Source organism: Brienomyrus brachyistius, chromosome 8 (assembly GCF_023856365.1).
Source record: "Brienomyrus brachyistius isolate T26 chromosome 8, BBRACH_0.4, whole genome shotgun sequence".
Classification (NCBI taxonomy): domain Eukaryota; kingdom Metazoa; phylum Chordata; class Actinopteri; order Osteoglossiformes; family Mormyridae; genus Brienomyrus; species Brienomyrus brachyistius.
In genome coordinates this window covers 15408637-15434275 of record NC_064540.1, presented here as the reverse complement: position 1 = coordinate 15434275, position 25639 = coordinate 15408637, and the positions used below count along the sequence as shown (strand labels likewise).

General features: G+C 45.4%; 1 protein-coding gene across 5 annotated transcripts in view; it reads right to left on the bottom strand.

Moving 5' to 3' along the window:
- Nucleotides 1-3404: 3404 nt before the first annotated feature.
- Nucleotides 3405-25639, bottom strand: part of LOC125748116 (chemokine-like protein TAFA-1) — a 112393-nt gene continuing 90158 nt past the window's right edge. Inside the window, exons 3-6 of one of the 5 annotated variants that reach the window (XR_007399467.1) lie at nt 23267-23407; nt 13163-13287; nt 11914-13046; nt 3405-4644 (exon numbers count right to left, since the gene is read on the bottom strand). Coding sequence is in view for 1 of the 5 variants with exons in the window: in XM_049023959.1 (XP_048879916.1) it covers nt 4627-4644; nt 13163-13287; nt 23267-23407 (284 nt within the window). In the remaining 4 variants the exon portion in view is untranslated. Of the gene's footprint in view, nt 4645-7764; nt 8967-11913; nt 13047-13162; nt 13288-23266; nt 23408-25639 lie in introns of those variants that run through there. The other 4 variants (XR_007399469.1, XR_007399468.1, XR_007399470.1 and 1 more) reach the window with 4 other exon arrangements.

Below are 25639 nucleotides of genomic sequence, written 5' to 3'. Positions count from 1 at the left end.
CCATTCATGTCCTTTGGTAGCTACAAAGCCATGGTTTTCGCCTGTCATACGTCTGCATATATGCATTGCAAAAAATGATAGGACTGAAAATACAGCACAGTTGCTGGAGATGAGGAGTTTCATGAAGTATATATCCCACACAAACGTGCTGGCACTGACTAGACTCCCAATCATCTGTCATTTAGTTTTTCTAAAAGAGTTCTTACTGGATAACAGCTGATGTGTTTAAAATGTAAAAAAATATTAAATAAGAGCATTAAATGGCATTATTCTGATGGCTTAGGGTTAAAACACTCACATTCACAGAAATACAAAGCTCTTTTTGGACTGTCAAATCTCTCCTGAAAGGTCAGTACAACCCAAACATTACTGTAGTATAATATATGCATTTTTTAATTCTCCTCACATATTGTAACTAGACAAAACTTAATTATGGAAACTAATCTTTGTAAACAGCAATATTGCACAATGTAAACATGTAAGATATATATACATATGTTGAAGTCATGTGACTCTTAACTCGCTGGAGGCCTGATGACCGGCTTTTCTGGTCTTATTTCTGGTGCCGATCCCTTCCCATGCGGTGAAGTCTTCAGCTTGCATGGTGGAACTAATTATTATGATGTCGTATCCCTGAAAGGCTAGTTGTAAAAGAATATCTGTGTGAATGGGAAGTCAAATATGATGAAAACCATAATAGCGCCTGTTCCCTTGGCGATGGTCTCTATTGTCATTGATGACCACAATATCATCACATGACACCTCAAACAAGCTGCCTCCGTGTGCCACACTCATCTGAAGGCTAAATATTTTCCAACATGGTATTTCTGTGATTCGATGTGTCTTAAGTTGCCAAATTGAAAATAACTGATTTTTATCAGAAGGCAGATTTATATTAAAATACAGAGGTCCTGGTGCTAATATGCTGATCTGCAAAATCAGTTTGAATTGATTGGTTTACTGAAAAATCTCACCATTACATGTCCACTGATTAGGAAACAAAGCTGTTTTGGTATCTTTCACAAAAACCTGCCTTGCAGTTACTCTTAACACACTGAGACGAAGCCCCAGCTAACAGCTTTATTTTTTTACCTGTTAATGAAAGCGCTCTGGTAATTTCCTGTCATAGAAATCACGATATATAGAATCAGTGATATAATCACGATGCGGGAGTGCCGAGCCTTCGGACAGAGCAGCTGTGGGCGAGTGTTCCCCTTCGTTTGACTGTCAGATGCTCCCTAAAACAGGGCGAGGCTGGGCTTCAGTGGGGAACAAGGGAAACACACATCCTAGCCTCTCACAGAATTACCCGTGGTGCTGAAATGCAGGACAGATCACAAAGCGGGCGTCCAGAATGTGCACTGCTGGGTGGGAACCTCGAGCCGCTGCCGACGCTGTGCTGGAGGAACGGCAGCAGCTCTGCTCACCTATGAGCAGCCAGAACGATGCCTGGGAATTCTCAAGCAGAGAAGACAGCCGCCATCCTGCCGACACGCTCTGCACCACTGCCGCTGCCCGCTCAGCTCCTTGAAGAGGGACGCCTTCATCGACATGCGAGAGGATGGCCGTGTGTGTCGCCCACTATGAACTCCAGCCGCATCCAGCCATTTGCAGGCAGACGGAGGCCCTGTCAGAGGGGGGATCGCAGGACCAACTCAGGGAGTTGATCTTGGAGTGGGTCCGCCCGGCAGCTGGTGGCCTGTTCCAGAGGTGTGCTCACCAGAGAATGTTCTGGAACAAGAGGCACAGGAGCAGTTTGTACTCAGGCCCCCGCGGTGATTTTTTGTCTGCTTCAGTGTCACAGACCACCCTCTTTGGCTACAGACGCCCAGCTGCCTGGGAGATAGCTGGCTGACTGCCCTGACCTGGGGACACAACTCAAAGCCAAACTAGCCCCCCACGTCCCCCCCCCTTCTCCTCCCGGTGCTGCCCCTGCTACACAGAGGCCTTGGGGCAGGAGAGGTGTTGGGCACCTGGGCCAGTTCCGGAGGGAGAACCCCTTACTGCAGATTCATGCTGCTAGCCAAAAGTACTGTGCAGACTCTCCAGATGGCAGCTCCGTAAACCATAAATGGTTAATATATTTTGATTTTATATACTGTACATATTTTTCTAGTTGCAGTCAATATCAAATGCTCCCTCATACACTGTTGAGCCGTAATCATTATTGGCCTGGATTTTGCTTTCTTACCACCTCATATTGATTGTTACAAAGATCTTTCAATCGGCCTGCTGATGTCTATGACTGTGTCGTGTGACTGTCACGGCACCATGTAGGGGCTGCTTCCACGGTGACAAGCTTACCATCCACCGTAAGATGACAGAGACGCGCCTCAGCGTGTCGAAAGCGCGTTGCCTTTTAACACTCGCATGCTTTTACGCGCTCGGAATGTGTGGTGGGGTAGGAGGGACAGCCTGCTGTGCTAGAAATGTCAGAACATCGCCGTACGCACGAGATGTAAACCCGCTAGCAAGCGGCACTGCAAAAAATAACATGCTCGCCTTTCGAGATGAGTCCCGCTTCTGTCTATCCTCGGTCACAGGGTTCTCCATAATTACGACTCAGTGCAGCCACTTCAGATGTATTAATAGGGCCATTTGAAACATGACAATGTGTTAATGTTATTAAACGGTGGTTAGAAACCCTGCCAAAGACCATCAGCGTTCAGCTGGAATTAGGACCGCGGAGGGCTAACATTGTTACGAACGCTGACATTTTTAAGTCTGGCTAATGCAGAATGTGCGGCTGAAAATGCCAGTCGCTGTCCTTCATCTGAGCTGGGTGAGACCCAGCAGAGGCAAGATAACTCGCCGTAAAGTCGAAAGAAATCTCTATCCGGACCGTAGTAAGGCACTGAGGAACCAGAGCAGATGGCGCTTACGTGACACAATGGGGATTGCTTATAATGAGAAGTGTGACTGTTCCACGAAAGGGTACCGCGGCCATTTCACTCCTGTTTGGGTGTGCTTACTCACTCTCCAGTTTGGTACGCAAGTATGTTATTGGGGGACTTTTGTGTTGGATGTTTTGAGCTCTTGGGTGCTGATATTTCACTCTAGTGTCCAGCTGTTTGTCTGAAGGGTGTGGGATTTTTATTATGGTTAGGGACTGAGAACTTTCTTTTGACATTCATATTTAATTAAGATGGTGGCATGTATCCAAATAAGAAACACATAGAATAACAGGGGCTTGCCACTCTCCTTGGGAAAACGACAGTAGCGTTTCAAGCTAATGTAGGGGATGGACAAGTAGATGGATGACTGAATTCCAGCCATTTTTAACAGGAAAATAGACGTGTCTCGCCGAGGTGACCATGATTCATTTAGACAAATCTCTGTATTTTTTTCTAAATTATGATTAGGCTTTATATCTAATGGGGAATTTTCAGACTTAATGCCAGCTAGGTTTTTTTCCCACAATTTTATTTTTCACATTCAGTTCCTCTTCCTGAATTTGAGTAAAAACTACAAACAAACAAGCATGAGTCAACATAATGCATCAATGTCACACGTTAAAAAGAAACAACAGCTTGAAATGTCATTATACCGCTAACGTGGGGCCTAGTTACTATGCGACCTGTTTCACGAGGACATGGGAAGACTTCCTTTCCTCACTGTCTGCTTCTGTTTGTGAGATTCATCTGTACAGTGTTTTATCGCAAATACTAGACAGGTTCTCTGGATTCAAACACGGCACTCGATCGAAAAACGAGACAACACGTTTGCCTGTAGGCTGTTTTAGAAATTCCTCGATGCAAGCAAAGACCTCGAATGGTCCAAGAGAAATGAGGGGCGTTCCACTCACAGACGGGGACCGACACATGTCAGAACGGGAGAATAATACGTCACAAGTTACTGTGTCGCTGAGGACCGTCTGATGGGGCGTCCCAGCGAGCCATGTCACTGTAAGAACTTTCCGGTGTTTATATACAGAGTTTGTTAATATAAGGACAGCTCCAATGAGACGGTCGGTGCAAGCTGACAGGGTGGGGGTCGGTGTGCTGGCGTGCCTCCAGCTGCCTCCCGCATGGCCCTGAGACTCGCCGCTCTCATCTTGTTCCTGGTGGTGGTCAGTGGAGCAGCCAGGAGTCCTGAGTCCTCTGGGAGTCCAGGAAAGCCGGCCTGTTGAGTCTCAGGCCTGGAAGCGGGGGAATGGCAGATTACCTTGCCAGTTTCACGTACGCCATCAATCAGCTTTCTTTAAGGGCGTTGGGGATCCTTTGGAATTCCACGACTGAACAGTGAGAGAAATCACAGCCTGGGCCATCCCGCTTACCCAGGATGAGGTGGAGTGGCATGGGTAGGTGTTTGGGATGAGCCTGTACAATTTCTACCTAGTCCTGGCAAGCTTTGTTAGTCGAAAGAGGTGGAGAAGCACGCGCAGAGATCGAGAGGCAACAGTTGTGGAATAGTCCCCGGCGATGGACCAGTTTGTCAGGAAGGATCAGTCAGCAAGATGTGAAATCTTTAGAGCCAAACCCAGATCCGCTGCTCCACCGTGAGCGATATCCTCTTTTCGGGTAAGTCGGTGAGCCAAATAATCCTGTCAGGTCTCCTTCGTTGGAATGGTGTTTTTTCCCGTTTAACAGCTGAATCGGTGTTCATCGTCTGCGAGCGAGCTCTTTGTTAGGTCCGCGGATGAATCTAAAAGAGAGAAAACACAGACACACAGGAACACTTAGATCCTACAAAGGCGGAGGAGCACAGAAGGACCACGCCCCCAGGAATCCCTCCACCCACATCTCAAAATGGGAAAGCCTGTGAACTACCGAGCTCGGTATTCCTCTCTCAGCAACCTGCCACGGTTTCTCCTAAAAAACACACTTTGGCATGAATGTGGGGCATTTAAGGCGTGTGTGTGTGGGGGGGGATGTTACTGAACTTAAAAATTCAGCCGAGAGCCCCAGCATCCCTGGGGGGTTTCCCTGTTTGTCAGACACCAGCCGGTTCCAGCCGGCAAGGAGTAGAACGAGGTCTTAAGGCCCCCCACCCCACCCCAAGGCCTCTCAAGATAAATTCAATCAGCGCGAGATGCAGGCTGCCCGTAAAACAGAGGCTTCTCTGCTGTTCCAAACATGCGCCCAAAAAACGAAAGCATCTACCTGCGTGAGAGCTCTCAAAGTAAATTTCGTTTAATCACACCTCAGCATTTAAAACAATTCAGCTGCGCGGGGTGGGGGTACTGGGATGGCTATTTCTTTTTCTGTCTCGGAAGTGCCAACATTTCCGGCGTGACGAACGGAGACACCTGCGCGGTACAAAAGGGCAGCATCGGCGTGCTGAAATCAGGGGGGCGACACCCACAGCTGGGCTAATTAAAAACAACCCCTGTGGCTTCCTGGAGCACCTGCGGTGGGCGCTGACAAGCCCCCGCGCCACCACTGACGGCGGCCAGGTGCACGGTGATTGGAGCACGGACGGAGGATGCCGGGGCCTGGCGGTCGGGGAGAGGACTTGCCGCCTCACGCTGAGTGATTGACCCACACTGACTGATCGCTCCTGTCATGGCTGCTCTCATGCCTGCTCACGCTCATGACGCAATATAGGCGGCCATGTTTGAAAGATTACTGGCCGTCGTTTCAGAGCAATTTGTGTGTAAACATATATAAATACATAGCTTTAATGAAAGACGTTTAAAAATAAAACAAGTGCATTGGGTTTGTGTTGCTACAATTTAAAAACCCAAAAATGTTATAGCACATAGAATGTGGCTTAATATAAGCACGCAGCCTATTATCTAGCTTAAAAAATACGCTGTCAGCCTTGGTGATAATGAAGTCTGACAACGGCTTCCAGCTACAGAAGACTCCTTTCATGATAGATTGACTTTGTTTCGCTGAGCGGCTGATTGTTTTAGTGCTCTGAACGCTGACAGATGCTAGGGTCGCCACAGATTCTGCCCAATTCTTCTCTTCCTGATCAAAGCGGGCCACGTATAAGCCTCACGTTGGTCTCTGTCCGGGTATCTCAGCACCAGAGCGTGCGTCCCCTTTCAAGCATCTCTTGGCAGTAGCGGTGGTTGCTGGGCGACGCGAGTGTGGGCGCCGTGGGCTCGCTGACATGCAGGCGGACGTCTCGACTCCAACCACTGTTCTGCATAATGTCATGTCTGATCTTGTCAGGCAGAAAATAACGGACCTATGTGCCCAGACATGATATACTGTCCGTGCCCCCAGCCCCGCCCCCACCCCCTATGAGCTTTGTTAAGCTAGAGTTAGTACGCTATCCGTGCCTGTCAGTTAAAGCAGGTCGTTTAGATGTCTTGTACCCTCTCGTGTTTAATGAGCTCTGGAGCTGTTTGGAGACTGTTAAGATGATTTTCTGAAGCAATCCGGTCTGGAATACAGCAATATGCATCCTAATCCACTGACCACATTAAAATGCTTCTTAGACCTTCATTGGCCACTTCCTACAATGCATGAGGAGAACTGTCCTGTATTATGGAGATGTTTACATCCTGCATGCGTAGGTGTGTTTAGATGGGTGCATACAACGTGAGCGTACATGTGAAATACACGCAGCGGCAACTTTATTATGTTCACCTAACTAGTACTGGGTAGGAGCCACTTTATTAGGGACACCTAACTAGTACCGGGTAGGACCCACTTTATTAGGGACACCTAGCTAGTACCGGGTAGGACCCACTTTATTAGGGACATCTAGCTAGTACCGGGTAGGACCCACTTTATTAGGGACATCTAGCTAGTACCGGGTAGGACCAAATTTATTACATACACCTAGCTAGTACCGGGTAGGACCCACTTTATTAGGGACACCTAGCTAGTACCGGGTAGGACCCACTTTATTAGGGACATCTAGCTAGTACCGGGTAGGACCAAATTTATTACATACACCTAGCTAGTACCGGGTAGGACCCACTTTATTAGGGACACCTAGCTATTACCGGGTAGGACCCACTTTATTAGGGACACCTAGCTAGTACCGGGTAGAACCCACTTTATTAGGGACACCTAGTTAGTACCAGTTAGGACCCACTTTATTAGGTACAACTAGATAGTACTGGGTAGGACCCATTTTATTAGGGACACCTAGCTAGTACCGGGTAGAACCCACTTTATTAGGGACACCTAGTCAGTACCGGTTAGGACTCACTTTATTAGGTACAACTAGATAATACCAGGTAGGACCCACTTTATTAGGGACACCTAGCTAGTACCGGGTAGAACCCACTTTATTAGGCACACCTAGTTAGTACCGGTTAGGACCCACTTTATTAGGTACAACTAGATAGTACCGGTTAGGACCCACTTTATTAGGTACAACTAGATAGTACCGGGTAGGACCCACTTTATTAGGGACACCTAGCTACTACCGGGTAGAACCCACTTTATTAGGGACACCTAGCTAGTACCGGGTAGGGTCTTCTTTATTAGGTACACATAAGTGGTGCCAGGTAGTACCCACTCCAGTGCTACTTTGAGGCTTGAAGAGCTTTGCATTCAGAGAAGTCTTTCCATACACCACTATAATGAGCTCTTACTTTTTGCACTTGTGTCCTTCCTGTGAGCTGTAATGAGTCTGGCCATTCTCTTCTGTCCTGTATCATTAATGAGGGGATTTCAGTGAGAGAAATGCCATTGACTGCATGTCTTTTGTTCATCACACTATTCTGCCTAAACTCCAGTCACTGCACTGTGTGAAAATCCGCAGAATGTGGCTGTTTCTGAGATGCTGGAAACATCACATCTGACTAACAATCACACCACATTCAAATTCACTTATAGACCAGGCATCTTAGCCACACGGTATGTGAATCTCTTGACCCTGTCGGCGTTCTGTATGTACTGAATTGCAGTCACGTAATGCGCTGTTTGGAAACCAGGCTATTTGCTTTAAAAACCAGGTGTACCTAATAAACTGGCTACTGAGTGTACACACAGATTCATCCCACTGGTATTTATGCATCAGCTGCTGAAAAACAACAAAGAAAACTCCAGGCAACAAATTGCATCAAAATCTATTTAATGTGACATTGACAGTTGCAAGCAGAGAGCACAGAAACAGGAAGTAGTATTGAAAGGGCTGGATCTGCTTAAGGCTCATTGCCCTGTTCTATCGATCGCCTGACTCTGATTTGATAGCCTGAGCCGGCATCAATTTATCGGCTCGTAATAAGAGTCCCTGTGAAAAAGACGAGCAGATGGGTGTCTGTTACAGTGAGCCACTGCTCTGCTGCTTGCCGTCTGTTTTCTAATATAGAAACATGTGGTGTTTAAACATTAAAGAACTCCACTGAAAGGCCGTGTTTGTCTTAGAAAGCCTTTTTGTGAAAGAAATGACCCTTACTCATCTCTCTTGGAAAACAGCCCATCTAAATAAAAGAATAGCAATTCACATGTCTAAAAATGAAGTCTGCCCGAGTATTTACTGTGCGGTATCTCCCACGAGAAGCCTGTCATTTTTTTCAACTCTCCCATTATGCTCTTTGTCTACATGGTTTATAAATACATCTCGGTTATAGTCATTTAGAAAACACGCTTGCAGAAAGCAGCTTGCGTGGTCCTCAGTAATCAGTAGATGCATAAAGGCTGAAATAACTATGTCAAGTTCAGCATCCTTCTACGGGTTCTGAACTGGCAACCTCATGGAACCAGGTCTGTTCTTTCTGGCCACTGTGTGACCCTCTGTGCCTTTTGCAGCTGGCTACCAAAATCTCCTAATGACACGATAAATAATGCACACAACCCGATCCAACTCGTCTAATGAGCGCAATCTGGGAGCGCAGTGCACATGACCCTGCTGCTGAGAAGAGTATTCTTCACCGCACAGCGAATATTCAGCCTTCATATTAAGGTTAGGCCAGCGTCTGTTAACAGTATTTAGCCAGTGGAGCAGAATGAGGATCTATGCTGGGCGTGTGTACGGGCGTCTCCAGCTCCCCTCAACGTGACTCCCCAAACAAAATGCCTGCCTTGTCTGCTGATACGGGTAAGGGAGGCCCCTCTCTGAAAGACAGAAAGAGAGACAGAGAAAAGAGAAGCGTGTCAGGGACGGCCTTAGCTATCTTCTAACTCCAATGCCTACTCACACCACTATGTATCATTATGGTTTTGATTCTAAAGTCAACACAGAGCACTTGAGTAATGAGAAACATTTCACATGAGTAATTACTTACAGCACTACATATAGTTTGGAGGATCTGGGTCCTGACTCCTACATCTACTCACACCACTATGTAAAATTAGGAGGATTTCAGTTCTGACTTATACATATACTCACACCAGTACGTATGATTAGGAAGATCTAGGTCATGACTCCTACATTTACTCACACCACTATGAACAATTAAGAGGACTTCAGTTCTAACTTATACATCGATTCACACCATTATGTCTGACTAGGAAGATCCAGCTCTTGAGATATATATCTAGTCATATCACTGTGTATCCTTTGGAGGATCTAGGTCCTGAATCCTACATCTACTTGCACCATTACATGTGATTAGGCAGATCTAGCTTCTGACTCCTACATCTACTCACACCACTATGTATGATTAGGCAGATCTAGGTTCTGATTCCTACATCTACTCACACCACTATGTATGATTAGGAGGATTTAGGTTCTGATTCATACCACTTGCACCACTACATGTGATTAGGAGGACCTAGGTCTTGACTCCAACATCTACTACTACCACTGCATTTGATGAGAAGGGGGTGCCGTTGAGCACTGTGACTGTGAGTCTTTTCTTCTTATGTCAAAGCAAAAAATAAAATAAAATAAAACAGACTAGCAAGACTGGAAGCAACAATCAATTGAATTAAGTGGTATCCAGTTGCCTGAAGGAGAGAGAGGTATTTCACCCTGCTGATGTGATGCCAGGCTGAATGAGAACGCAGATTAACAGACAGCTTTAAAAATGACTGCACCGGAGCTGATCGTTTGCTTCATGTCTGGGCTGTAATTTCATATAAGCATGCTCAAGATGGAGGAGCCAGAGAATAAAATACCACAGGAGAGTGTCACTGCACAGAAAGGGAGAATAATGACAGCAGAGATATTTTAATAAGCTGAAATGATGACTACACTGAAATAGCATCTACCTTTCTCCTTCATATGGTACATTTTGAGTGCTTGTGCGGCTTCTGATCCCCGAGTCGTGTCTGTCTGAGTAAGACCAAAGTTCAGGGGCCTTGCTGTGTTTTACACTTTCGCCGAGTCAGAGTCAGTATGTACACACATAGTGTTGTGGCAGAGTCAGTATGTACACACACAGTGTTGTGGCAGAGTCAGTATGTACATACACAGTGTTGTGGCAGAGTCAGTATGTACACACACAGTAAAGTGGCAGTCAGTATGTACATACACAGTGTTGTGGCAGAGTCAGTATGTACACACTCAGTGTCGTGGCAGAGTCAGTATGTACACATTCAGTGTAGTGGCAGTCAGTATGTACATACACAGTGTTGTGGCAGAGTCCATATGTACATACACAGTGTTGTGGCAGAGTCAGTATGTACACACTCAGTGTAGTGGCAGTCAGTATGTACATACACAGTGTTGTGGCAGAGTCAGTATGTACACACACAGTAAAGTGGCAGTCAGTATGTACATAAACAGTGTTGTGGCAGAGTCAGTATGTACACACTCAGTGTTGTGGTAGAGTCAGTATGTACATACACAGTGTTTTGGCAGAGTCAATATGTACATACACAGTGTTGCCCTGATGTCTTGTTTATGAACATTATCTTTTGGCTCAATAGTATATAGTGTTCTGTCCTTCTCAGTGTTGATGTATGAGGTATCGTACATATACCCAATGATATTGTATTCTTTATCTACAATACGGTTTCCTGGACTCCTTGTTTGGTTTAAAGCTATTTTATAATAGGGAACAGTGTTCATTTCTCTGAAATACCAAGGTCAGCTCCATTGTACTTTTTTTTTAACAATATGCAGGTTAATGTTCCAAAATAACAGAAAAAATTAAATCCATAGGTGACATCGGAGAACCTGTTAACACCCACGGTGTGAGATTTTACCCATTTATTTTAATTTTGGATTTATTTTATAATTAGCTATTGCAAACCTTGTTATAACCTCAGCCTTTCGCTGTGTATTCATTTCTGTAGTCTGTTTTCTATTGCACACCCACACATACTTACACCACTATGGCCATAATTACAAGGCCACATTCAATATATTTTTATGTTCATCTTTTGAAAAGGAAAGGAAAAACATACAACTGCAATAATTATAAGGTTAGAAAACACAAAGGTAAAATCGAGTGCCCCAGGCTAGCCTTGGGGCGTCTACCTGAGTACCTCTGCTCTGAATGTGCGTTCAAAGGCCTGGCACATTGATCTGGAACGTTCCTCATGTTTCCATGTGTTTGTGCGGTATCTGTTCTGGGCTCCGTGTTTTGATCTGGCTCAGCTGCGGTCTCGGTATCGATCCGGGACCAGTTGAAACCCAATCCATATACTAACCCTGCTAATTTCACAGAGAAAACGAGGCAATGCTTACACCCATAAGTTCTGTTGATTAGCATTTTGGCTCAGTTTCCTGCTTTGGATCCCTAAGTCATGTGTATCTGTGAGAAACAGACATTTCTACTGGCTTTTTGTGGTCTCCCTACATGACATCCCTATCTAACGACAAATGGGTAACGTCTACATCTATTAATGTCATTGCTATACAATTAACGGCCGACGTTCCAACATGCATGTGCATAGTAACATCCTAGAAAAGCTTCTGAAGGAGGTGTTGATACGGTGGTGCACAGAGCAGGAAACACAAGATCCTTATGTCCGCCGTCCAATCATATGGACCATGAAAGCACATGCGGTGTGATCACAGTTTGGCTGTCCGTGGTTGCCCAGGAACAGTTGCAGGAAGCGATGCAAAACGTGTCACAGTCAAAAGTGGTCTAATCGTTTGAGGAAGACCAACCTTTTTAGAAGCAATGATGCTGCCCCATGTCAATTCATCCCTCCTTGAACTTTGCTTCCAGAACTAAAAGGATGAGTATGGCTGGGTGTTCTGCAGAGGAAATGCCACAGGGGTGAGGGTCATAGGTCACATGTGTGTATTATTCATGCTCTTTTAACCTTCCTCACCTTAAAGCATGAGGACAAGAGGTCCCCACCTACGTGCTTCAAAGTTATCTTTCACAGAGTTACAAAAGAGTACAAAACACTTCTCTTCAAAGGCAATCAAACGATATCACAAGCAGACACACATCTGTTAAAGCGTTAAAGCGCTATGCAAACAATTCAGGCTTTGAAGATTAGTATTGCGACTCTTACCTTGACATGTCGAAAAAATGGTATCCAGTCAACTTCTGTTCACGTTATCTGGTCTCGGGGACAGCTTTGAGAAACCGTTTGCTGGCTAGTCATGATTCAAGACTGATTTCACCGTTTCGTGTGTCCAAAAATATGTGCTCACAAACGACAGAATGAAGAAGAGGGTGCAAGGTCCAATTGGGTCAGAGATTGAGGTGGTTTTTGGCATGTCTGATGCTCCAGTTTTATGGGTCACCATGTTCCATATTACACTCGCTGCTTGGTAAAGCGTTGTATGGTCAGCAGTACTGTTTCTGACTTACTGTAATACTCCCTACATCTAGATGGAAATTCCTGGAAAGAGTGACCACCCCCAGTTTGTTGACACCCAGTTTTTGACTTTTCGAGATACCCTTTTTTCACTGACACACTCGGAGGATGGAGCTCTGAGCGTGGTGTCGAAGATCAAGTAAAGCTTTATTCAGGTGCCGGCCCGTACAGATGGTTTGGACTTCAAGATGTGTGACTAATGTGCCTTGCTATGGACTTTTCATCGATCCACTCGTGTTTATTTAGAGTTTACATAGCGGTCTGGCCCTTTTTGATGTGCGGGTGTGGAATAATTAGCTGGTGTGTTGCTGATGAGCCCGGCATGTTTACCAGTTGGCAGTTGCCGCACGCTTTTGATGCAGCTTCGGCAGTTCGGTGTTACTGGCAGCTGTGACTGACAGGTGCGTTCACCGTGGTGCAGGAAACAGGCAGCGAGCCGGTCGACCAGCCGCTGGGTGCGCGTCGGCCCTGCTGGCCAGCCAGGTGTATCATTTTCACCATCAGTACAAGTGGGAGACACGGGCGGGGCCCTGCTAGCGAGTCAGTATATGCGTGGCAGCTAGCACAGGGTCAGGATCCCTTACCCTGGTCGTCTTGATCTTGTTCCCGGAGGAGCACATCCAGCCGGAGTTGTCTGGCAGCGTCTTGCACTCCTCTCCTTCCAGACAGGGCTCCATCTCGCACCACCATTTCCCAATGACGATGGAGGCTGCGAGGGGCGGGTTTGGAGGGGGTGGTGAGTCTCTGACCGCACGCACCGGAACGGTGGTGTGAAGCATGTAAAGGTCAGGTGCTCAAGATTGCATTCATCTTTACTTTCGTATTTTAGGGCCTCAAAGACACACAAGAGTGACCCCATCTCACAGGAAGCCCAGCTATCCATTAGTGGAGCACATTTGGTCTTATTTTCAGCTCAAGCAGTCTCAAACACAGATGAATGCTGACTGACTGGATGCTTGTTCGACAATGGCTTTCTTAGATGATAATCGTGACCAAATGGACATGCAAAGGTCATATGATTCACACAGGAGCTAGCGACTGTATGTGGCTTTGTGTCCTGCACTACTTCCATGGAAGGGTTCTGAATAAGCACTGTTTAGAGCTGATTATAAAACCACTGACAAGATGAAACATGTTGAATTTCCTGTCGAGGTTAACGTCAGGTGGCCTGTGTTGTAGCCTGTGTCTTAAATGGCTCACGTTACAGCGACACCCACAGTAGCTATAACTGAAGTTGAGGGCTATAACTAAAGCTGATAGCTACAATTAAAGTTGATAGCTATAATTAAAATCAATAGCTACAACTATAGTCGATAGCTATAATTAAAGTCGATAGCTATAAATAAAGTCAATAGCTACAACTAAAGTCAACAGCTAGTATTTAAAGTCCATAGCTCAAACTAAAGCTGATAGCTACAAATAAAGTCAATAGCTACAACTAAAGTCGACAGCTACAATCAAAGTCAACAGTCAAAACTAAAATCGATAGCTACAGTTAAAGTTGATAGTTACAACCAAAGTCGATAGCTAAAATTAAAGTCATATGTTAAAACTAAAGTCGACAGTTATAAATTGAGCTTAGGTGTATCCCTCGCAGGAAATGCAACCCTATCATCATGATGACGAGGTATCTGCATCACACTTTCAGATTATCTTTCAGAATCCAGTTCCTGCTGGGCCCATCCTGCCGGGCCTGGCCTGCCTGACTCTACCTGTCTGGCCCATCCTGCCTGGCCTGACCTGCCTGGCCAAACCTGTCTGGCCCATCCGGCCTGGCCTGACCTGACCTGCCTGGCCAAACCTGTCTGGCCCATCCTGCTCAGCTTGACCTGCCTAGCCCACTCTGTCTGGCTAATCCTGCCTGGCCTACCCTGCACACTTTGCAAGTTCTGCTCTCATTTTGCTGGACCATCATTACAGGCTCATAACACACACACACACACACACACACACACACACACACACACACACACACACACACACACACACACACCAACATCACCCCTCTATTTAATTTTGTCTGTGATTAATCAAAGATTTCTGTCACAGAGGTAATGGAGAGGAACGCGGAAACTTCCGGAAACTGACCAGATATGAACGGCCTTGCAATCTCCTTCTCAGTCGCCATGGTGCCGTTTCTTGGACTCAGCCGAGTGTGTCCTCTGAGTTTTCCTTACAGCATAATAAATCGTGTTGTCCCTATACAGCAAACGCCCACCTTTGACTTTCCCACCATACTGCGGCTGTTTACACCCCACACAAAGCAAACACCCCCACCTGCTCACCCCCTTCGACGTGGCATCACATCTCCTTCCAAGCTGTTTCTAAACATCGTGAGTCCTGTGTGAACGGCATTATATTGTTCCAGACATCAGAAACCCAGAAAATCACATATTCTTCCCGGTTCCATGGTTAGTTCCTCACAGTTGATACTTGAGACTTCATTTGCATGTGGTGTCTGTTGTGTTTGCTATAATACACGACAGTCCGCTGGTTAAAGCATTTTATCAGCTGTCACCCTCGGTCATGGTGTAAAATGTCACTTCCTGTCAGTGTTACGGCATTCATAATGGGCAGCCTTTACCCAGACCTGCTTCCTCACCCATATCCCCTTAACGAGGCTTTCTGCATCCCCAGGGTCCTAATGCAATACAAGGATCTGTCAGATGCTCATACGAGGAGCCATTATACAAAATATGAATCCATTAACAAGGCCATATAACATAATACACAAGGCGTGCAAAATGTTATTAGAGAGTAATAGGTAATAAAAGGCAAACCTCTGCTCTAAGACTTAATCTAAAAGGTAATAGGAATCAGATTATAAAATACACTGTGAAAAACTACCAACACACAAAACCATTACGGAGCTTCCATTACGAGTGGAATTCCAATACAAGCTAACCCTATGGATAAAATTGGTGTAGGAAAACAAAGCAAAAAATCTTTCTGCTGCAGATATAATGTTTCCAAAGCCCTTCAGTGCCCAGCATGATTAGAATCACTGCTTGAAAATGAAGGTTAATGTCAAAGACACGTGAAATGTTCACTCTCTTAATGTTCTCTTCCCCTGTGTCAATGTAACCAAGGTTACAGGGCAGCTATTAATCAGCAGCTGATCTCTGTGGAGGGGTTTCCTCATCAGAGTGAATACTCTGCATTGTGTTTAAAAGAAACAGCTGCCGTGGACACCATTTTTGAGAATTACTTCATGCTTGTTTTCTCCGTCTTGATTAGTGCCTGCGGTTCTTGACAGCTTGAAAGGGTTATTCTGACAGGCAATGCAGAGGTCTGCCCTTGTACTCAAGGACCCCACCAACAGTCAGACTTTGTGCAGCCAGGGCGCTTCAAGGCCATGTACTGTTGTCACGGTAATTATCAGGAAGTGCTGGTCAGCAGTTATGTTGAAATCAAAATATTTTTTTTTCCTGCACATCAATTTTCCATCACATATTATATTTAGGCAGCACATATAATAATTTTTCTAAACTGAAAATACTCAAAATACTGAACTTAGTGATGAACTGAACTTAGTGAAAATCGAGTGCAATAGACTAATCAGGGGCTAATCTCTGTCTCAAGCCAGCTTTTTTGTTTATTCATTATTTTTTATAGAAAGCTCCAAAAGTTCTTCATTGCTGTTTCATAGATGACTTTCTATTCTGCACTTTGAATGCAGAACTCCTCCTGAAATGAAAAGCAATACCCACACGAAAAATCAATCTTTAAAATAAAACAGAGTAAGAATTCAGATTAAAACACTGCCTTGCCAAGGAGCTTGAAATATGAGGCAGAGTTTGCCTGTAAGATTAATGATATTTACTGCGGAGAGCAGAACTGATATCTCAGTAATAGTGGAATGCATTATACTTCATCATATCATATACGAAATGCATATTAAGTAATTGCATTGAAATGTAAGTAAAACAATTAATCTAACATCATCACAGGCCCAGTAACGAACTATACAGATGAATTCAGGTATCATCTCCAAATTGTCATCATTCTAATATTGTTCACGCCACGTCATTTAATCATTTAGTGCAACAGTATGAAACTTTGTAAACTAGCAAAATGACCCTGAGATGTGAGTCAGGAAAAAGTCCATCTCTGACTGCAGCACCATGTCACCCTCTGGGGCTTCGCTTTGTTCGTTTATTGGGGTTCGAGAACGAGGTCACAGGACCCTGGACAGCGGCCGGTCTCGCTCACGCTCGCACACCTGGGTCCTGTTAAGCAGCTGTCTGTCTGCTTGATGTCTCCTTAGCAACGTGTGGGGGGGGCAGAGCCAGAGAGCTCCCTTCTCATGGCTCTGGTGTGGTAGTTGCTCGGTCGCCTGCTCCCCTCCTCAGACGGAGAGCATCCTCACTCCTGATGAATCTTATCTAACCCTCTGTTCATCTTTAATTCTTTTCTGCGATTCGTGTAATAAAACGCCACCCGGGAACATCCTCGTGGGTCTTGTAACAATCTACAATCTGCAGAACGTCTCTTCTGTATGTTAATAGCCTTGAGGGATTCATCGTTTACCAGTTTACATGTACAAAACTGTTCTACACAAACAAAGCTGGAATACTCTGGAAAGAATGCACCCCTTGGCATTAAGAGGAATTTATCTCCTGATTTCACTGAAAGGCTGGCGAGTAAAATGTGCACGTTATGCAAATCGTAATAGTACTGTGAGGTTAACAGCATCGGCCTGCATCCCTGACATTCTGCAGCCAGCCTTTGTGCCAGAATTACAACTTCGAAATACTCGCCCAAAGAAAGGGCCCTCCTTTTACATTACACTTCCTAGCTTGAACCTGCCATACTCCACCCATGAACTCCTCACATATTAAAAATGAAACACGATTCTCTGTATCTTCCTATCAGAGTAAACATGAGGACCAACATGATAAATTAACTCCCCTTTATGTGAAGTGAATTTCACCGGGATTTACTGCAGATGACGTCTTCTGAAGTCCCTGATGACCTCACAGAAGGTTGTCTGAGGCAGTATGCGTTGAAATGAGCGACCACCCGCGACTTTCTGTGCTTCTCAAAATGGGCCGGGCCGCCTCGCTCCGGGCCCGGCATTCCCAGCCGTCCCCGCCTGGGGCTCGCCTCTCTGTGCTGGTGTCAGCTCTCTCCAGGTGACCTTCTCCCTGCGAGAAGCTCCCAATAATGACTGCCGCAATTCCTCCCCTATGGCTCTCTGCATAGCAGAGAAACAGCTTCAGCAACTTCATCTCTGCTCTCCCCAAAAGGAGGGGGAGTGGATTACTGGAGCATCAGGCACACCAGAGGCGGCTGACCCCCGTGTCCTGGCCATTACTCTCTGGCAGACATGCCTTCTGCCTGTGTACCGGGCGCTGGTCATGGGCGTGAACGGCGGTGCAAATCCGGCTCCATGTCTAACAGCTAATGTGTCACGAGAGGGCCCTGGATTACAGCTCGGGCTCAGAGCCTGCCCCCCAGCACGTCATTATCACCACACAGCCGCTCCCGCTACTCACGGCGAGAGACTGGCAAACCGCTCAGCTTCCAAAGGCTTTTGGCTAGGAGCTTCTGAGAGAGTATTACAGGGGAACCGGCATCGTGGGATGCTGCCGACTTACATTTCTAACCAAACAAAAAGTTTTGTCTTCCATTTTTTGGAGGCTTTGGTTGTCTTTTTAAATTGATTGAAGTTGTGGGTGGACAGTGGCTTTCAGTTTCAATCACATTATTTATCATTCCTGCATGTTTTTGCTTAACATTTTCTTTGACTACCAGCTAGTGCAGAGATTGAGTCGTCTGCTCATTTCTCATTCGGAAACCCTTTTCTAATCAAATTAGAAAAGCAGCTCATTAATAAACAGCCAGCTATAATAATGTATGGATATACTTCCAGTGACTGACGACAGACGTTTCGGTCAGACAATGCTAATATGAATGCCATGGAAACACGACTCTGAGTATGGAATTAATGAGGAGGCGGACATGAGTTCTCCTAGGCTGACCCACAATAGCAGCGTGGTTCTGAAAGACACTATTGTCAACAACTATTTCACTTTACAGCGTAAGCTGATTCTGCATTAGCTATTCAGATGCTGCTGTGTGGCTTTTCAATCATAGTGTTAGCTAAAGTTACTATTATTGCACAGAATGGCTTTAGTACAGCCTCCCTTTTTTAACAAAATGCTTTTTGTGTAAACAAGTCCCTGGGGCGGCTTGATTAATTGACCACAGTGAACTGTGTGCTGCCGTATAGTGTCTCATTTCTGCCTTAATGGATGGTATGAGGACTAGCGTCTGATTGTAGGTCTTAACGGGTTTAATGTTTCACAGAGTCTGCGGTTAAATGGGTGCCACCCACACCATCTCCTTCCCCTTACATCCGAAAGAAACTAACCCCATTTGACATGTGATTAAACCCACTGAATATGAAAATAATAATAATGACTGTGCCAGCCCAGCCTACAGCCATTCTGCTTTTTCCCCACATCTCATGGTCTCCCACCTTGAGTGGCATGGTGGATGAATATGATTCTTCTGGAGTTCATGGTGTTGGTAGAGCCTTGGTGTCTGACCAAGCCTGATGTTGTGTGGGAAGAAGGAGTTTTGTGAAGTTCTTAAGAAGTTGGAACTCTGGCTTAACCTTTTTCTCTTGGAAGAGACCCGACCTCACGACTGCCCTTCCAGACAATTACAGTCAGTTCAGCCTTAAGGGTACCAATGCCGTCTGTTTGAAATGTACTGCTGCCCCACCATTTATCTACTGGCAAATCTTCAGACGACCATATTTGCGCACATCCCAGCATTGTCAGGGAGAAAATGACTGGCTGAGCCAAACAGATTCTGTGTTTTGGGGTTGTGAGAGAATAAAGGTGACTGTCCTATCAAAGCTGGCGGGTAGGTGAGTCAGCAGAGTGCTCGCCATATGTGGCATTACGGACACAAATACCACGTATTTTATCACTGCATAATGGATAAATTGTGAGTTTTGTAATCCAGTGAAATTGCTGTGACCTTGCACTGGATTGTTATGGAAGATGGATGGCTGAATGTATGATCCAGTGAAAGAAAGAATACTCTTCAAATTATTGACAAAAGGTTATATGATAAATTTCTGAATTATAAAAAGGATCGGGAAGATGAAGACGCTAGCAATGCTGGCAACTTTATTTAGAAGTCTTCAAAAAGTCACACAATAAGAAAAGACGGACCTCCAAATTTAGACGGCCGCTCTTGCTGCGTGAAAAATGCAGCGATGGCTCCTATTCTCAGGCTGCCCAGACCTATAGGGGCCCCCAGGGGTGTGAAGCAATCCTCGGTTGCAGCCTCGTTACTCATGAAGACAGAGCATTAATCACGTGGACCTGGCCGTGCACGCTTATCTGGGCCGTGCGAGTGCTGAAGGGGGGGGGGGGTGGGTGCCAAGCTGACTCCATGTGTTTAAAAGTACATTTTTTAACCTGAGTGAGGGCATGACGAGCAGGTGAATCCGACCCGTGCAGCCCTGCTAATCGTATAAAGCAGCTACACTCTCACCTAGACCCTGCCCACTTTTGGAACGCTGGAATGTCGCTATGGTGATTGCACAGGCGTCATCACGTGATGCCCTGCTGGTGTTAATACGGTAATCTAATTCATTAGCTAGGCCCTGGGGCGGTTTAGCAGTGCAGTTAGGGTTGGGCATATTTAGCATCATTTGTCTCTGCTACTTTCTTGGTATGAGAACCCCACTGGATGGGAGCACAGGTTAGGCCTCTGTGCCTGTGATCAGGTAGGTCATCAGTTCAAGTCCCATAGCTGGTAGCCACATTGCCAGTAGGGCTGTGAGCGAGGCCCTTAACCGCCCTGAAGCGGCAGATAAATAGCTGACTCTGTGCTCCGACCCCACGCTTCACGCTCGCCTGTACATATGTGTCTGTGCCTCAGAAGAGAGCAAGAAGGCATATATGGAAACTGAAGAATTCCAGTGTGTTCATACTTGTGCAAATAAGGCTCCTATTAATCCAGCTTGTTAGTATACAGTATGTAAAAGGGCAGACTTAGGCCAAGAGCGATTGGTGGTTGCAGCCAATGCAGACCCGTCACCCTGGGCACAGACTCGCCATCTATAACATGGCATCTTGGTAACGGCTCATGGACAAGATCCTTCACCTGATTAACCTGAACGGAGCAGAGAAACCCGCAGGCTTCCTACAGAACCGTGTCTGTCTAACTTCACAGACATATAGTGGGCGGGTGTTTGGCATACGCTGGCTTATTTAGTGACCCCCCCACCCCGTCTGCTCGAGGACTTTCAGATGTGCACTGTACTTAAAGGTTACATTTGTAATCGGACCTTACTCAATATTTGATGCCAATGACAGGCTGCTTGTAAAAGGGAGTGTTGCCTAGCTCATCTGCACACTCTCCTGAATGCTAGACATGAGTAACATGGAACCCCATCTCTGCCCCCCGCCTGGACAGGAGGTCAAATTGTTTTTGTGCAAGGAAGGTCACGTACGGTTGATTCTTGACCTCTGGAGTGACCTTGTCTGAACTGTCTTTGTTCCTCCACGTTGTTTTGCTCAGATGCATGGGAGCAAATTATACACAAACAAGACAGGGGCAGAGTTTGAACTGGAACAAGCTGAATTAGTGACATCAAGACCCGTTCTGCATTATCTCAAATATTTTTCAGAGAGAACATATTCCTTAACTAGCGCAGTCCACTCCCAAGGTCAACACATAGATTTAACTTCATCCCCTAGTCTGGATTAATGAATTAGCTCTGTCATTTTAATACTCATAACGTTTGTCTTAAATAATCCCTTGTTTTAAGGAAACATACTGTGTTTTTCAAGACCCCACTGGTACACAGATTAAAGGATCAAGTAAGGTTTGGGTTAGAATAAAAACCAGAGACACTGAGAATTGAGTCTGACACCCCTGATCTAGCAAAAGACTTATTTTGAAGCCTCATGACGCCATAGCAGCAGAAGCTCACTATTACAGTGTCATGTCTTGTTTATAATAAGATGCACCATTTGCATAATTTAAAAAGTGCTGCTTAAAGCCCTTTGCTTCCGTAATCCAGTGGTGGCCTGCTCTAATTTTATGGGCTAGTTTTCACTCTGAACTTAAAATTCTCAGTTCTCCGCATACTCGTAATTTTTCATCAGTTAATCGGATACTAATTGAATGCGATATTTACATTTCGTAAAAGCGGTCGCAGGAAGGTGATGCTGGTGATAGTTATCTGGCCTCCGAAAGCTTTCCCTGTCCTCTGACGTACTTCTCCAAGTGTCAGTCAGAAGGCATCCAGCCAGGAAACGCCTGAGCTGGACGGAAATTGACAGCTCTGCCTCTCTGAAGACTGTACCCCAGCTCACCACTATATTACTGGATGTTTCTAAAGACTACTTCCATTCAATCCCCAAGGTAGCTGGTCTAGCTGACAATTTTACTTATCGACGTTTTGAGCTGCTGCAGCAACACATATCAGCTAAATATCCACTGGTTATCCAGTGAAGGACTGTGGTAATGCTGGTACGGACACTTAGCAAATCAAACAGAAATTAGGCATGACATAGACCACGCTGCATTGCATTACAGGACACAATCTTCCTATGACTAACGTGACAGACTACGCATTGTCCCCAGAGGTTGAACAGGTTGTAGAAACGTCACTCTGAGGCTGTTGTGAACAGGATGCCCTTTTCACATAACACCAAAGTCAGCATCCACCGTCAGTTCTGCTCTGCCCGACCCAGCACTCCACATATATATCTACGCTGCAGGTCTTTGGATATTTGTGGCCGAGGTCTGGGCGTCACCTGCAAGCAGACTGGATTCTGCACTCCTAGGGCATTAGTGACTTGCCGTTTCCCACAATTCCCAGCATCAGTGCCTGCCTGATAGTTCACCTGCTTGTTTTGGTTCACCCAGCCGTGAAAATGACTCCATGCTCCAGACAGTGTAACACTCTGTAATTGCATTAATTCATGAAATATTGTGTACTGCCATCGCAGGCAATCAGTACTTATTTGCAATTATATGTAATTTTTTGCAACATAAGTGAGAAACTATCAGGTGGGGATTGGAAATAAATTCAAAGAGCAGGAGGTGATGCTGGTGGCTTAAGGATTACGTGGTGACTGACTGCTTCGTTAAGGGTCACCCTCTTACACTTGATTTGCAGAGTTGCTCGCGTACGTCTCGCTATGTGACCACACACTTTCTGTCTTGGCTATACCGAGAAATCACGCAATCTCCTTAGTGCAAGCTCATGCAAGCTTTTAAAACCTGAGTCAAACTGCATTTGATTTAAGTAACGTGACCTATGACTATATGACTATACCCAGAAGGTATTTTGACAAATTTTTGCATTTGACTGTATTGATCTGCGATGTATGGTGACTAATCTTACTGCCCTCGGCTGGTCATTTCCACAGGGAGATTCTTTAGCCCAATTCTTACCGGTTTCTTAGATTAATTGTCCTGCAAACAATTACAGCCAAGGTCCGCTTGAAAATAATACAGTTGGAGAAAAACTTTTAATAGCCGAATGAGTCAACGAGGAGGTTTTACCTACCAAAGCCTGTCTCAACAAATGGAAAGTGGATGCGGGAAATATTTTTGGATGATTTTTTTAAAGAGAACAGAACAGGTCATGGCTGTTGAGCCACAAGGCAGGGAGGCAGATGGTCGGCAGGTTCGGCAGAGATACTCACCGTCGACGCACGACGGCTTGTTCCTTGTCGTACCGGCCACCTTCCCGGGCAGACAGGAGCATTTCACCGTCTGGGATCGTTCCTCAATGCGGTTTTTGTTGCAGCACCGGTGTGCGGCGATGACCTCGCACGTCCCACCCTCTGTACACAGACACAGGTCCACACATTTTAGTGGTTGACAAATCGGCAACACATGCGAGTTCGCTTTCGGTTACATCTTCATGGCCACGGCTGTGAACACAAAATGCAGGGAAGCAGAGATAACACAATCATCTGAGAAACAATGGGAATTCTTTTAAGCAACAAAAAGCATCTCCCTAACCTTCTTCTGGATAAGCAGTTAAGCAAGATGAGTGGATGGATGAATGGATATAAAAAGTACTTTATGAATCTTAAATGGCACAGTTTGGTTTCAGTAACCTATTCCTTAAATTACTTCTTTAATGCACTTGAAATGCTTTGAAATTTGCTGATCAAACAATATGAGCCTTTCATATGCTTGACCCTCAACATAATGTGGGATGTCTCCATGGAATCCATTATGCATGAATACAATGCAATTTCAGGAATATTCTACCAGGGTATGAAAAATATCACATGGGACAATTAATGAATCTCTTAATCTATTATCACAATGCAACTTTAATTCATTCTTGAAATTTAAGTTGGATTTTGAGTATAAGTGGACAATAAGTTCACTGAAGGGCGCTCAGAGACCGTCTTTACATTGACGGAAGGGCACTCAGAGACCGTATTTACATGGAAGGAAGGGCACTCAGAGACTGTCTTTACATTGACGGAAGGGCACTCAGAGACCGTATTTACATGGAAGGAAGGGCACTCAGAGACTGTCTTTACATGGAAGGAAGGTCACTCAGAAACTGTCTTTACATGGAAGGAAAGGCACTCAGAGACCATCTTTACATGGAAGGAAGGGCACTCAGAGACCATCTTTACATGGAAGGAAAGGCACTCAGAGACCATCTTTACACGGAAGGAAGGGCAGTCAGAGACCGTCTTTACACGGAAGGAAGGACGCTCAGAAACTATGGATGTCTTTATGGGTTTGCAAGCTGTAGGTTGCCAGGGAGACTTGGTGATGGCAGTGAGATTGTAGTCGTATCTACATGCCATTCCAGAGGAACAGAACATGGTCCTCCAACTGTTCATTATGGTAGACTCACAGGAAAACCTCTTCCTTTAACCATGACAAGAATTATTATTATAGTTAAACAAATGAAATCCCAGAATGAAGGGAACATTGAAAAAAAAGAATACAATCAGGTTGATTTTCTCTCATTTCCCATTAACGCGACATTCTTTCTAACAACAGAGAGAACAAACTGATGCACTTTTCTGGAAAACAGAAAAAAAAAAACGTCCGGCTTGCTGGTGAAGATATTTCTGACTCTCTCATGCTGCTTCTCACCAAAATGCTTTTTCCATCAGCATACACATTAGAGACTAAACTGTGGGATTAGAAAACATAAAAATGTCATTTTTATACAGCGCTTTAGTTTGAAGCATAAACAAAAAACTTTCCATATATGTGAGGAATAAGCTAGATGTTTTCATACCGGGAGGTACGTAGCTGTGTAGCTAAGTACAAACTAGGCTTTGGCTGCAGGAGGTAACCCATCCTGAAGGGCTAAGTTAGTCTTGCCTTTAGAGGGTCATTAACAGGACACAGGCTGGGCTGAGGCTCACAGTCCTGAGCTGCCTAATACATGCTCAGCCTTAGACTACTGGCACGTCTCAGGGCACTTTTCCACGTGTGGGTCTCATTTATTCTTTTATTTACATTTAGGTATTTAGCCAAGCGACATACAGTCCCCCCTCCAGCACAGAATCATCGTGGGTCTCATCCTGTTTATGGCACCCCTGAATACAGGTGCCCAAGGGGGTGTGAACGTTTCTCTATCTTTAAATAGTCTATAAAGCCGAGTTTGTGCATTTATTTTGGATGGATCGGAATGTTCCAGAAGGATCCTGAAATACCCTGCTTGATTAGCTTCTCTGCATTCCCAGTAGCCTCTTAGCTGACCCATTCATACATGTGGGCGTCTTAAAGTGATGCTCGTCCAGGGACATTCACCAGGTGCATCAAATCTCCATGCTGGTCGGTCGAGCAGCTGCCGGTTCTCGTTGTTCCCTCTCTACTCGTAGATGGGCTGTTGACACTTAAGCCCGGTAGACATCCTCCACTTATCCTTGCTGTCGTCATTTCTCAGACCGTGGGCTGACAGGCGAAATTCCCAGCCGATGTTAAGCTCTACACAGGGGGTATTGGCCATATCGACATCACAGCTGCAGATGGGAGTCATGTCCTCTTTGCGACTATGAGGAACAGCATGGAATATCTACTTCAAAAAT